Genomic DNA, 13,821 nt, shown 5'->3' with positions numbered 1-13,821 from the left:
TCACCAATATGGCTCTACCAAAGACAACGAAAACATTTCATCATACGCATTCCTCACTGAAGTAATAAAGTCTTCAGATAGTGCTTGACCAGAAATGTAGATAGGATGGTGCACTTTAAGATATTCAAGTGCAGCAATGAGATGTGGTGATCTCGTGGTCATGTCCAAGTTCAGCGTCGGAATTTCGAAATGCCTGTATCCTTCGATGGACTTGACCAATGTATCGTCCGTTGGCCGATCGTCCATGGCTCCTTGGATAAAGTCAATGAAATGAGACACTTTGGCGAAAAATGTTGGCTCTTCCTCATAGCAGTTTTTAGCCCTACCGTGACTCACTATTCCAATCACTTTGTTCCCGTATACGAGTGGACCTCCACTGTCACCCTATAAACATTCAACGTAAATTTATTAACTCAAAAAAATCTCAGACTACAATTATTTACAGAAATAATGGTTTTAGTTATATATAAAAAAAAAAAACACTCATCATTCAAAAACAACTAATTATCCTGAGTTTCATATCCCATGTATGTTTTTGCTCAACAATACAAAGTTTTAACAATAATTGGTCATGATAATCAAGAGACACTTACGAAGCAAGTTGTCGTAAAGAGATGTTTGGCCCCTGATCTCATGGGGTTGACGCAGAGTTGGTCCGGAGAAACATCGCAGTTATTATGATCCATCACTTGAACGTTGGCAAATTTCAATTTTTCCTCGGACGTCCCAATCAGTCCCTTCTCTTCGGCTTCAGGATCAATATCTTCGTTGATCTTGTCGTATCCAAAACCTATGGCTGCTGCGTATTTCGAAACAAAACTTTCGTTTTTCTTGGGCAGTGATATTATTTTTATAGGCGATAGGTCGTTGATGTTAAAACTTTTCTCTAGCTGATGAAACGTATAAATGATTAAAAAAAAAAAAAAAACATAATTAATACATCATCAAACGAACAAAAATTACCCTCAACACGGCAATGTCGTTGTGAAGCAACTCATCGTACTCCTTGTGAGAATACATTTTGGATACAGCAATGCTTTCACCCGTGACGTGAATATCCGTTGTTCCGGCAACAACCACGAACGGTAAATCCTTGAATTCATTTTTATTTAAATTGTAAATGCAATGAGCCGCTGTCAACACGATATTTGGGGCGATGAGGGCACCACCACACATGTGCCCGGTAGCATTGCTGTAGCCAGCTCTGTAAAACACGCTGTAGGGAAACTGGCCCTTTATCGCATTCACACCGTTGATGATTTTTTCCACTTGCAGGCCAGTAGCTGCAACATTAAAATCATCAATCAGCTTTTTCGCTGTGTTACAAATAATAATAATATTTAAATTCACGTAGACGATTCGATTAGTACTGGTGGCTAATTTGAATTAATTTATATTAGAACATAATCGTGTGATTGAGAATTGTTTACCATTGCCGACAAATAGAGCGAGATACGCTGCCAAAATCACGGGTAAAAATACGCACTTCATGTTTTACTTGTTGGACCACTGTTAAAGCAAAGTTTTGCTCATTTATATACCTTGCTCCTTTTACACATTGTCTCGTCACCTGACGTATGTAAATTTCGCGTTTATTTTAATCATCAATGTTATTACATCATTTAACTCGAAAAAAAAATATGTACTGATGGAGTGTAAAATATCTTAAGACGTTACGCTCGGATTGAAACACTTGACTGTAATCAACAATTCATTTTTACAAACAATTAGAAATTGTGTGTGACGTATGTATGACGTATGAAAAATATCCAAGGAAATGTTTTCAGAAAACTGTATTTCATGAATAAGTAGATTAGGACTTATTTCATGATCATTAATTTCAACTTCGTGAGAAAATTTTTTTAAATGAAACATCACTTATTTTAATATACCCAGTTATTGCCATGTGACGTCAAGCAACAATGATACGTGTGTACAGAGGTGGCAACTTACGTAACCAGCAACATGTATGACATTTATTTATTTATTGATAAGAAAGAAAATTAACCGCTCAACAAATTTAACACTCCGCAACCCCAAGTATAATAACAAAATAAAGCTCTGCCGAGTTTAAAAAAAATAACGTTACACTCATAATCCCACTTGAAATGTACAACAGTTGCTTGTAACGACACTTATAGATTAATTAGTTAAATGCAGTTCGAGGTTCTAAAATATATTTAATTTTGCTATAAAATGATTACATTCAAAAACCTCATTCTTCCTTAATTTGTATTTCAATTAAATGTCAAATAATATTGCTATTATTGAAAACAATTTTCAGTAAACAATAATATTCAGTTAATTGAAAGAAAAAAACATTTAAGAAATTAAATACAATTGTTGTTTGAATCAACTTTTAGTCTCTAATTTTGTCAATGACTGATATACGAATCAAATAACTGATGAAAATTAAGGATCAAATATAATTATTCATTGATTTTATTTTTATTAATAATTAAATTCTTCCGCCAATTAAAATTTGTTGTCATTGAAAACTCAACACAACGTAAACTTAAATGAATCAATTAATAATTAATTAACTGATAACTGCAATGAACCATACTATTAAATCTTCAATAAAAAAAAAAATTAAAAAAATTGTTCAACGAATAAAAATTAATAAAAAAAAGTAAATAAACCGAATTCCTAAGTTGTTGCTGGTTGAACGAGAACAAAATTAAATCATCAAGAGCCCCGATCCGGTGTCATTGGCTGGCGCGAATGACGATTTGCCACGATCGCGCGTGAATCGACAAAGAAAAGAAAAATGACAGCAGCCACGACTTTGTCTTCGCAGGAAGGGAAATTCATGAGAAACGCGCGCGATGCGCGTATACCTACTCCATATCACGGAGATCGACCGGCCAGATAGACGTGCTCTCTCGCACGAGAGGTAGGTATAAGCCATGTAATAAAAGTCGCACGGGCGAGCGTCCTCCATATTTCGCCACGGAAGAAAAAGCGACCGCCTCGAGCCCGGGACAGTCCCACGCGATGCGAGACACTATATAATATGTACGTTGTCAACCCACCCGTACTATAAGGTCCCCACCACGTCATCGCGGTACAGCGGCAAACCATAAAGACGCACCACGTATACGTTTGAATATGCTGTATACGTGGAGAAGGAAGAAGTGCCTACTTGAATATGGATGAGGGGCGAGGAGGAGCGGACACGTATGGTTTGAGCAACGGGCGACATAATTGAGCCTTAATTAAACCTAATATGTTAAAATGGGGACATATAGGTATTCCACGTGGCCAGTTCTATATAGGTATATCTGGGGTGGATACATTGTTGTTATGTGCACCATATCGCGTCAACTCTCGATGAATGATATATATATATATATATATATATATATATATATATATATATATATATATATATATATATATATATATATATATATATATATATATATATATATATATATATATATATATATTATTCGTAAGACAAGGAGAAGAAGAGGGAAACAAAAGAAATTACGGTGCGAGTATTACAAGGTATATATACAGCGAGGCATGTTGTGCACCAGGTGTCCGATGATTACATGCAGCAGGTGCGCTCAACCCGGTGTCTCGTGATTCAAGCCTGGTTTTGATTGTAGACAAGTTTTTACTTTTTTTTTTTTTTTTTTTTTTTTACTCGTGATACTCATTCCCTCGTATATTGTTTATAAGAGAAGAGGACTGTATTTCCATTACTTTGACAAGAAATAAAGTAGGCTATTAAAAATCTATGAATCTTAATTAATTTGGATCTAGCACTCTTTTAACTGATGGGTTTATTGGGGTCATTATTTGCGCCCTTATTTCTTTCAAAGTGTTTAAAATACATAAAATAATATTGTGCTGATACGTATATATAGAAAACAAAAGTGTTTAGTAGCTAAAAAATACAAATTATATCAGATTCCTCCATCTTTTACCTCATGAAGATTGATATATGGAATTTTTAATAGTCCTGACATCAAAATAGTAAAATTGGGCCATTTTTACAATTTTTATACTGATACAATTTATTAACTTGTAAACCTAAATAATCTTACTTAAACTCAAGGATCAATAAATCCTAGTATGGATAGTAAATAATGACAGTTGAGCTTGAAAGTCTACAAAACCCACAGCCTGACGCGAAGAAAAAGGAACAGTGGAGGACGATCTGCTATGGTAACGACGCGTCAACCACAGGTAATATCCTTCCGTGCGGCAAAAGGTCTTGCACAGCAGTGGGCAAAAGCCAACATCGTCCGTGCGCGCAAAGTGCGCACACCCAAGGCACCCGGGGAATGCAGAGATACATAAATTCATGAGCGCCCAGGCCGCGAGGGCCATGTATTATATGTACATATCAAGCGGCGAGAGTGTGACGCCACGCTAGTTTCCGTGACGCTACCATATAAACATACATGTATGTATATACGCGCCTCCTCTCTTTTCTCGCTCTGCGGTATAGCAATCGTAGGTATTCATGAGCCGACGCGGTAATTAGGGACACTATAACTCAGTTCTCCTCGCAACCGGAAGTCGTGCTTGTCGGTCGTCCTCCTCCTCGCTTCTGGTCGTCCTCCTCCTGAGCGAACGTGTGCTCTCTTTTCGACCGCGCAGCGGCGAGTATCGCCGGAAGTACTTATGCATTTCATTCGTTTCGTAAGGAGAGCGAAAAATTTCACGATGAAAAGCCACTTGGGCGTGCACCGTCGTGGAGAGTACCTTGTACCTGCTGAAGGTCGAAGTACACCACTTTCATGTCCTATACTCAACTTATGGCCTTCGTGTTTTTATTTCAGCGGTACAACTGTTGAACAATACATGTCATGGTCGTATAGTTTTTAGATGAATTAAAGTACCACCCGTCAAATCTAATGGAACGTGATTTTTATTTAGCATCCCTAAATGAAAAACGATATTTTTGCTACGGGTGTTAATTTATATCGTTTCATGACTAATAAGTTATGTTATATTTTTAATCAAAAAAGGAAGGCCAAACTTTTTTATTAATACAAGCAAAGTGTAATATTTATTTCCAGGTATCTTTCAAAGTATCATTATTTGTGTTGCACTCGAGAGAAATTTAATATGAATGTGTAAAGACATTTTAAGCTGTTAAATGAATGCACAATATTAAAATCAGGGCAATCATTTGGGTTAATTATTTCATAATTTTTTTTTTTTTTTTTTTTTTTTTTTTTGTGAGTGTCAGCAAAAATTTAAGCTTTCAAATCAATTGATTTGTCCATAAAAATAGCTGTTTTTCTGTTTTCTCACTCTGAAACTGTAAGGTCTACTTTTTGAAAATAAAGGTAAGTGCATTCACCTTTTTTCAAGATGGATGGTTTTTAATCCAAAACTAATATAGCTGAGATAGCTACATTTAAATTGAAAAAAAAAAAAAAAAAAAAAAAAAAAAAATTGAGATTTCTGTTCATCGCACTCTAAATTGAAATAGCTGCGATTGATATTACAAAATGTAAAAGCACGTAACAATCAAATTTTTGTACAGCCTAGATAATTTCGATTGCACGTAAAAAACGGGTGCGAAATCTCGGACCACGAAAAAATAAAAAGATCAGACGCATCGTACAGAATTGCAGTATCACAAAAAAGTCAATATAATAATATATATGACGTAGGTATACGCGTGCATGAGTACCAAATCAGATGATGACTCGAGGCGATACGTACACATGTGCGTATTATATATAATTCAGTCCTCCCGTAAGCGTCGATATCGGCGCGCCGGGCGTCATCCTCACGTGCATCTTTACGCAAGGAAAGGAAAAAAAAAACGAGAGGACCGCAGAGATATAACTCTCTTGAATAAAAAGGAATAATATGAGGAGGGGGAGGTGATCGAGCATAACTCTCAGCCAAGGGCTTGTAATGAAGATACCACCGAGTCGAGACAACTTTACGTTTAGTTGGCTTGTTATTGTGCAGTAAGGAGCCTCTGCCACCTGATTTACATGCACGGCTATATATATATATATGTATATATGTGCAAAAGTGACCGCCGTCAGGCAGAGACCGGCAGTGCATGTGTATAGTACGTGACTCGGTGAGCTGTGATATTGCATTTTTTTTTTTTTTTTTTCACAAGGAACAGATATATTTTTGCGGCTATCGCATTTTCCTTGAATCACATATTCAGCAAACGACGACAGCAGCCCAATTTGCTCCTGTCGCACACTTGCGCATCTTTTTTCCGTCGTATGGTACATGTGTACATACTTTTCAGAGGGGCTTCGTAAAATATTAACTTTTCGTCGTTCATGAATAATAAAAACTAATTGGAAGCGTTTAATCTTCGCTTCGCGCTCGACGTAAATCATCACGACGTGATATACGCACATGGAATTGAATATCGCTTGTATTGGACGACTTTTTTTTTTTTTTTTTTCTTTTTTTTCGTCTCTTTTCTGTGAGGCACCAGAAAGAGCGATCGCTTCGATTTGTAATATCTGTTTACCTTTGCGTTTGAGCTTATAATGAAGACATTTTATAAATAATGAAACGCAAGTTCAAATTCACAGTCATGGGTATCTTCATTTATGTAATTCAACTCTCAGATATCTTAACTACCCTTTATTTTGTTCATCATTATGTTTAAAGATATTCAGTCTTTTTTTAATTTACCATATTTTGTTTTATTTTTTCGCTTGACGTGATGCAATCATTTTGCATACATGAAAAAAAAGTCTTATTTACTCATAAACATAAACTGCAATAATGATTTTTAATTCAACTGTAAATTGAAAATTTTTTCATGTTTTCGACGATAATGACAATGTTGTCTTGTAGAGGAGAAAAAAGTGATCTTTTGTTTTAGGTTTATGCTGTTTGAAAAACTAATGGGTTCGTGTTACTTACGTGCATCGATTTTTATGGTGAAACTAGGGTAGAGTTTAGCCACACGAGTAGTTACTGTGTTTTTTTTCTTTTTCTCGTGGTAATTTTTACCAAAATTTTACCGTAAGAATCCCTGTTCTCACACCTCGTCCCAACATGAGAGTAATTCATTTCTACGAGTATTGGTGTTGCAAAACACGGTCGTGTGGGTATTGATGTCTTTATTCAGGGACACTTTTATTATTCTCCAACGATCCGTTCCAACTGTACAAACGCGCAGAACCAAACGTATCGAGGATTGAGACAACATACGATACAGTGATCACGGTTGGACGATGCACCGGATTGATCGGAGTCACGCTTCGAGCTTTATTTCGGGTCTCGTGAAAGGTACACACATAAATCATCTTGCGTTGTGCAGATTTTTCCCGCTTTCGCGTGATCAAGTGTCTCATTACAATTTTAAATCAAAATCGACGTGGACAAAGTACACGCGGTGCCCTGGGACGGGTGTTTCGATCGTTAAAAAGTGGTCCGAAAAATATTTAATCGCAATCGATTTTTCTGGAATTACGTTGTTTTTTTCACCACCGAGAGCACTGCCTCGTTTTTGGGTCCCCTTTCATTATGTACGTGTTCTTGATATCTTGAGTCCTTCATTCGATATTTTTGTAACCGCTTGTAAATGTAAAATTAAATCAGTGTGGTTATTTGCTTCGATTTATCTTAAAATTAAAACCATAACTGAATTACACTTTCCACCGAAAAAATAAAAATAGCAATGATGTAACGTGCCTGTATATCCAACTCGATCAGCATTTTACCAATAATTTATATTAAGAACCCGTGAATGTGAACTCCGTAGTAAACCCCTCGTGCTCCTCCAACCAGAGCCAAAAGCACAAATGGAAGCCTCAGCCGTGGCAAATGCACTTTCGGTGTCAACCTCAAACTCCTCGTCGTGTCTGTCGTCGAAACGTATATAGAAATCCGTAGATCTCGGTGTACTTAATATATATGTATAACGTAGACGAAGGGCCCTCGATTATTAACGGGCTTCCTCGTCCATTAAGCCCGCAAAGGGTGTGAGAGACCAAGGCTCCAAGGGGGAGTCTAATTAGCTTTTTTTTTTTTTTTTTTTTTTTTCCTGAATAATCGTCGTCGTCATCGCGATCTGTAGTTTTTTCCTCGGCTAGAATATCAGTGTAGAGCAACGTGGTCGAGGCTTAAAAGGATTCGGCAATAAACGAGCTCAAGAAAGGGTTGTACGCCGAGATCTAAGGGGGGCGAAGGTCGTACGTAGGGTGTTTTGACATTTTTTCTCCCTTTCAAGTCCAATATTGTTGTATTTACCCTCGAGCTGCTCCGGTTGAAAAAAAAAAAAACCCTTTGACCACTGGCGCCCCATCGTACTCGACCGATTCCACTTGAAGAGCGATAAATCAACGGAGCCCCCGAATCGTGGGACCCTTCCAAACCCCGAAAAGAAAAAAGTCGCCCTCTGCTCAAAGCTTCGAGTAAAATCGCTCATCATCCACCTGATGGCCCGGGATCTATTATAGAGAGGAAGAAACTGCGAGCACCTGTATACATGAATCATCCGGCCGCGTTGAAAAATCGGCGCGATGCCGGTCTTATTTTCCGCGTAAACGCGAGCACGCGGTACAGCGAGAGCCTGCACAACCGATGATAATAACCGATCGCCCGAACAAACGAAACTCGGGGCCGTGTGTGTGGGGCACGAATAGCAGATCCACTGGGGCATAAATCGAGCGTGACGCGGCCCTTCCGCCTCGGAGGCCCGTGGCCCTTATTTTTTCCCCGCGTCAAAGTGGACGGACCGACTTCGAGACACGTACCCGAGGAAAACACACACCGAGCGAGAGACGCGGGGCACGATAGCGCACACAAGTATATGTATATAATATATAATTACCCGGGCGTTCACGTCAACGTTTACCGTGATTTACGGCTAAATTGTGGCTCCGCGCGCGGGGTGCGACCTTCGGCCTTACCGCGCGGGGACCGAGCTGGATAAAAAAATTTTGCGCCCAACCGAGGGAAAGGGATAGCATTTGGTCCATTCATCATGTGGGAGCGCGAGCTGGTGCCTCCAGGCTCGACCATGGGAACATAAGCGGAACTGCGGGGAGATCGGGATGAAGTATCATATATATACGGACTATAATGGTGAGCGCGTGGCTGTGGCCGTACTGTTACACCGCTGCAAATTAGACGTACAATTGACTGTTTTTTTTTTTTTTTCTTTGATTATACTACAAAATGAAATCGGTTGACGATTGGTTTGTCCTACACGCGAGAAAATCCCCGAGTTAGAGTGCCATTGTTGCTTTACCCGCTGTATATATATGGAATATGTGATACACGGGATGCAGCATATAATGTAACGCCTTCGGAAATTACAGACTTTGCCGGGGTCCATCCATCACCGGAGCTGCTCTTCTCCTTTCTTACTGCTGCCTCTTCTCCTGCAAAAGGACCCTGTGTGTGTGTGTGAGAGAGGAGTCCGCGGTAACGCCCCGGCGTTTAAGTCGTTAGCAATTTCCTGCGCGGGACTAGTTTCGGCGCGCGAGGGGCCCCCAAATTCCATATGGCCCCGATAATGCCTCCCGACGCGTATAATGCGAATCTCTGGCAAATCGATCGGCCGATCTCTCTCTCTCTCTCTTTCTCTTCTCTCGTTCACGGTCATTTTTTCCAAATGTCTCGCACAGCCCATCGCCCCTGCGTCTTTGCTGTTTTTTTCTTCTTCTTTTTTTTCCCCTCTTCATCGGAGAAAGGGCTGCTTAATGCGTATCCTCTTAGCGTTTTGGAGATGCGCGCGAGCACTTAGGTAACTATACACACATCATATGTACGGTGGGAACAAAGCAACAGCAGCAGCTATTTACGCCGGACGACGACTGTTGCTGTTGCGTTACGACGTTGTTTACGACGTGAGATACTCTTGTACCCTGTACCTTGTGCGTGCAGTTTGCACTTGAGCTACCCGGTCGTTTAAGTTCTCTCTCTCTCTCTCTTTTATACGGAGGTGCTGCAGAACGTAATTAATGGATGTATGGTTTGATGCTCGATAGGCCGGGAGTGCAGCTGGGATTATTTCCTTTTCTCGGCTGTTACCTGAAAAATCTTGTTTCCCCCCCCCCCTTTCATACGGAAGTAAAATCCATTTTATTACCATCCTCATTGATGGTATTTATGAGTTTACTAATTAATAAGTTAATGCGTGCGTATTTCTTTCAATGCCGATGCATTTGTCGTTGCTGTACGATTTAAAGGGATGGAAATTTCCTGGTTTCGTTGATTTGCTTTTATGACGATGGGATATCTACCATTTTCGTTACAATTTATAATTAGTAGATAACACGAGATGATAAAATTAATGAGATGGTGAGAAATTTAACTTGAAATTTTACTCCCCGTAATTTACACTTGAGCACGTTTATTATTGCAAAAATTCTAGCGCCCAAAATAACAATAGAATTTTATGTTACGTACCGTTTGAATACAGTATTCGATATAGTTGTTCGGATGTCATTCGTAAATACAAATGATTATTTTCCCAAAATGTAGTAAAATTATATTGCTAATCAATAATTTGCTTGAATTCAACGGAAGGGGGCAGCAGTTCTCAGTAAAAAATTTCTCAAGTACTAACCTTCTTATGGTAAATCACAATTACCGGCCGATTGCCTGTGCATGGTACGTTATCGATAGTAGCTAGCAATGTTTAATTGTATCGATGCATGGTAAATCGGACCGGCGTTACCACCACGACCTACGTAACTTTACAGCCTCTGATTTTATCATTCTGGTAAAGAGAGCACGGTGTAAGATGAACGTGAAGTTATGTGTAGTAATTAAAGAAATTACTACTAAGTAATGCCATATGGTCGATTTTATTAAACCATATGAATTTCTCTATTTTTAGACGTCGACTTTTGAGTAAAAAATAGATTGTAAACTTGCCGCAAACAGCACAAACTACGTCAACTTTTTATTTTCTATCTGTAAGATTAGTTGCGGCTGGTTTGTAATTATCAAAGTGACTTTGCTGTAAATAGCAATGGTTATTTGGATCAGCGCCATCTAGCGGTCTTTATTTTTTAGCCATAAGTGGCTCCTAAAATTCTCAATCAGAGCATTCAGGATTAGAGCCATTTAGTCAATTATAAACCAGCCGCAACTCATGATGAAGCTATAAAATAAGAAAATAACAATATGTGTGTTTTAGGCGGCAAGTTAACAATTTATTTTTTACCAAAAAAATGACTTCCTATGTGTTAGTACTTTTAAAGATAAATTTTCAAGCATAAGACAGATTGTTAACTTGCCGCCAAAAACACACGTATCGTTATTTTTTTATTTTATAGCTTTATCATGAGTTGCGGCTGGTTTATAATTGATTAAATGGCTCTAATCCTGAATGCTCTGATTGAGAATTTTAGGGGCCACTTATGGCTAAATTGGCTAAAAAATAAAGACCGCTAGATGGCGCTGATCCAAAATAATCACTGCTACTTACAGTTAAGTCACTTTATTAGTTATAAACCAGCCGCAACGAATCTTATAGATAGATAATAAAAAGTTGACGTGGTTCGTGCTACTTGCGGCAAGTTTACAATATGTCTTTTACCTGTAAATGGACCCTGAAAAGTATAAATATTCCACTTTTCTTATACGGCTTATAAAATCTACCATATTTACAAAATTAAAATACTTTAGACCTTTTATCATTAACTCGCGGAAGCACAGCCCTTTAACTTTCTAGTTTAAATAAACAGCTAACTTACATAATATGTACATGCCAAGATTTGTGTTACAGAAATCTTGAACAATGATTGAATAGATACGTACAGTAGTAAGTCTAAAAGAGACAACTAAAGAAAAAAAGTTTTAAAAAGAAGTTCAGTTACACAGGAAGAGTCTCCTAAAAATGGAGCATTGGATCTCATATAATTTAGATTGCTTTACAACTTATCTTTTACCTAAAAATCGACCTCCAAAACTATCAATATTCTACTTATCTTATATGGCTCATAAAATCGACAATATTTATAAAATTACAATACTCTTGACCTTTTACCATTAACTAATGAAAGAACAGCCCTTCAACTTTAGATTTCCAATAAACAGTTAACTTATATAATATGTACATAACAAAATTTGTGTTACAGAAATCGTAAATCACGATCAAATATACACGTAAATTAATCAGTCGAAAAGAGACAACTGAAGAAAAAAGGTCTTAAAAAGAAGCAGCCACACGAAGAGTCTCCTACGAATGGAGCATCGGATCTCACTAATTGAAAAATACATTTATTACAGAGATGTAAATTTTAAGTGTTATAAGTAAACAAAGAACCCAACCTTCTCTGATCAAGTGAGATCCAATGCTCCATTCTTGTATGAGACTTTTCGTGTGTCTGTGCTTCTTTTTCAGGCCTTTTTTCTTCGGTTGTCTCTTTAATGGACTGATTAATTTACGCTTACATGATTTAATAGTAAAAGGTCAAGAGTATTGTAATTTTGTAAATATTGTCGATTTTGTGAGCCATATAAGATATGTAGAATATTGATGTAGAAACTTGCCGCAAATAGCACAAAAAATGTCAATCAATTATCGTCTGTTCATAAGATTATTTGCGGCTGGTTTATAACTAATAAAGTGACTTTACTGTAAGTAGCAATAATTATTTTGGATCAGCGCCATCTAGCGGTCTTTATTTTTTGGCCAAAAGTGGCCCCTAAGATTCTCAATCAGAGCATTCACGATTAGAGCCATTTAATCAATTATAAACCAGCCGCAACTCATGATAAAGCTATAAAATAAAAAAATAACGATACGTGTGTTTTTGGCGGCAAGTTAACAATCTGTCTTATGCTTGAAAATTTATCTTTAAAAGTACTAACACATAGGAAGTCATTTTTTTGGTAAAAAATAAATTGTTAACTTGCCGCCTAAAACACACATATTGTTATTTTCTTATTTTATAGCTTCATCATGAGTTGCGGCTGGTTTATAATTGACTAAATGGCTCTAATCCTGAATGCTCTGATTGAGAATTTTAGGAGCCACTTATGGCTAAAAAATAAAGACCGCTAGATGGCGCTGATCCAAATAACCATTGCTATTTACAGCAAAGTCACTTTGATAATTACAAACCAGCCGCAACTAATCTTACAGATAGAAAATAAAAAGTTGACGTAGTTTGTGCTGTTTGCGGCAAGTTTACAATCTATTTTTTACTCAAAAGTCGACGTCTAAAAATAGAGAAATTCATATGGTTTAATAAAATCGACCATATGGCATTACTTAGTAGTAATTTCTTTAATTACTACACATAACTTCACGTTCATCTTACACCGTGCTCTCTTTACCAGAATGATAAAATCAGAGGCTGTAAAGTTACGTAGGTCGTAGTGGTAAAGCCGAGTCGAAAAAAAATTTTTTTTTTTTTTATCATACTTGATACTACTTATCTTCTTTTTTTTTAAGTTTAATTTTTATTTTTCTTGTTTTTCAAATATGTGCATGAATAAAATTAGAATTAGTATAAAACAAGTAAGTGAAAGGTTTGATGAACGTAAACGAGTTAGACGTGACGATTTTATAATGTTATTACACTTATATTAAGACAAATTTTTAAAACTAAATTTATATAAGTATAATATTGCAACATATCTGTGTACGATTACCGTAAAGTATTTGTAATACAAATCAGTCTACAACACCCACCACATAAAAAAATTTTTGTTAGTAAATATAATATATTATTTAGTTTCCTTACACACCTATACAAAATAATCAAATCACAACACACAACACCTTCGATTAAAAATTATTTTAAAAAAAGGGAGAAAAAATAGTACATTTAATTTGATTTATCACGAAATCTTAGACAATATACTCGTAATATTATATTGAAAAACAAAGGTGTA

The 13,821-nt window shown here is 37.1% G+C and overlaps 1 protein-coding gene across 1 annotated transcript; it reads right to left on the bottom strand.

Annotated features, from left to right (window-relative positions):
- On the bottom strand, positions 1-1,491 carry LOC149374999 (chymotrypsin-1-like). The gene is made up of 4 exons (XM_089590797.1): positions 1,431-1,491; positions 964-1,283; positions 594-890; positions 1-384 (listed from the first exon to the last, which is right to left on the bottom strand). Exons 1-4 carry the CDS (start codon positions 1,489-1,491, stop codon positions 1-3), a joined length of 1,062 nt encoding a protein of 353 aa, XP_089446923.1.
- Positions 1,492-13,821: the final 12,330 nt, after the last annotated feature.

Source organism: Copidosoma floridanum, unplaced genomic scaffold (genome assembly GCF_036245765.1).
Source record: "Copidosoma floridanum isolate Cflo_tuat_1 unplaced genomic scaffold, Cflo_Japanese_pri ptg000013l, whole genome shotgun sequence".
NCBI lineage: Eukaryota > Metazoa > Arthropoda > Insecta > Hymenoptera > Encyrtidae > Copidosoma > Copidosoma floridanum.
Note: the sequence above shows the minus strand (reverse complement) of the source record. Positions and strands in the feature narration are given on the sequence as shown.

Bases quoted from the DNA above. Each gene is read 5' to 3' on its own strand.
- LOC149374999 (XM_089590797.1), bottom strand. From the start codon at position 1,491: ATGAAGTGCGTATTTTTACCCGTGATTTTGGCAGCGTATCTCGCTCTA. The intron at 1,284-1,430 runs GTAAACAATTCT...TTAATGTTGCAG, and splicing joins CGCTCTATTTGTCGGCAATG to CTACTGGCCTGCAAGTGGAA. The intron at 385-593 runs GTAAGTGTCTCT...GAATGTTTATAG, and splicing joins TCTTTACGACAACTTGCTTC to GGTGACAGTGGAGGTCCACT.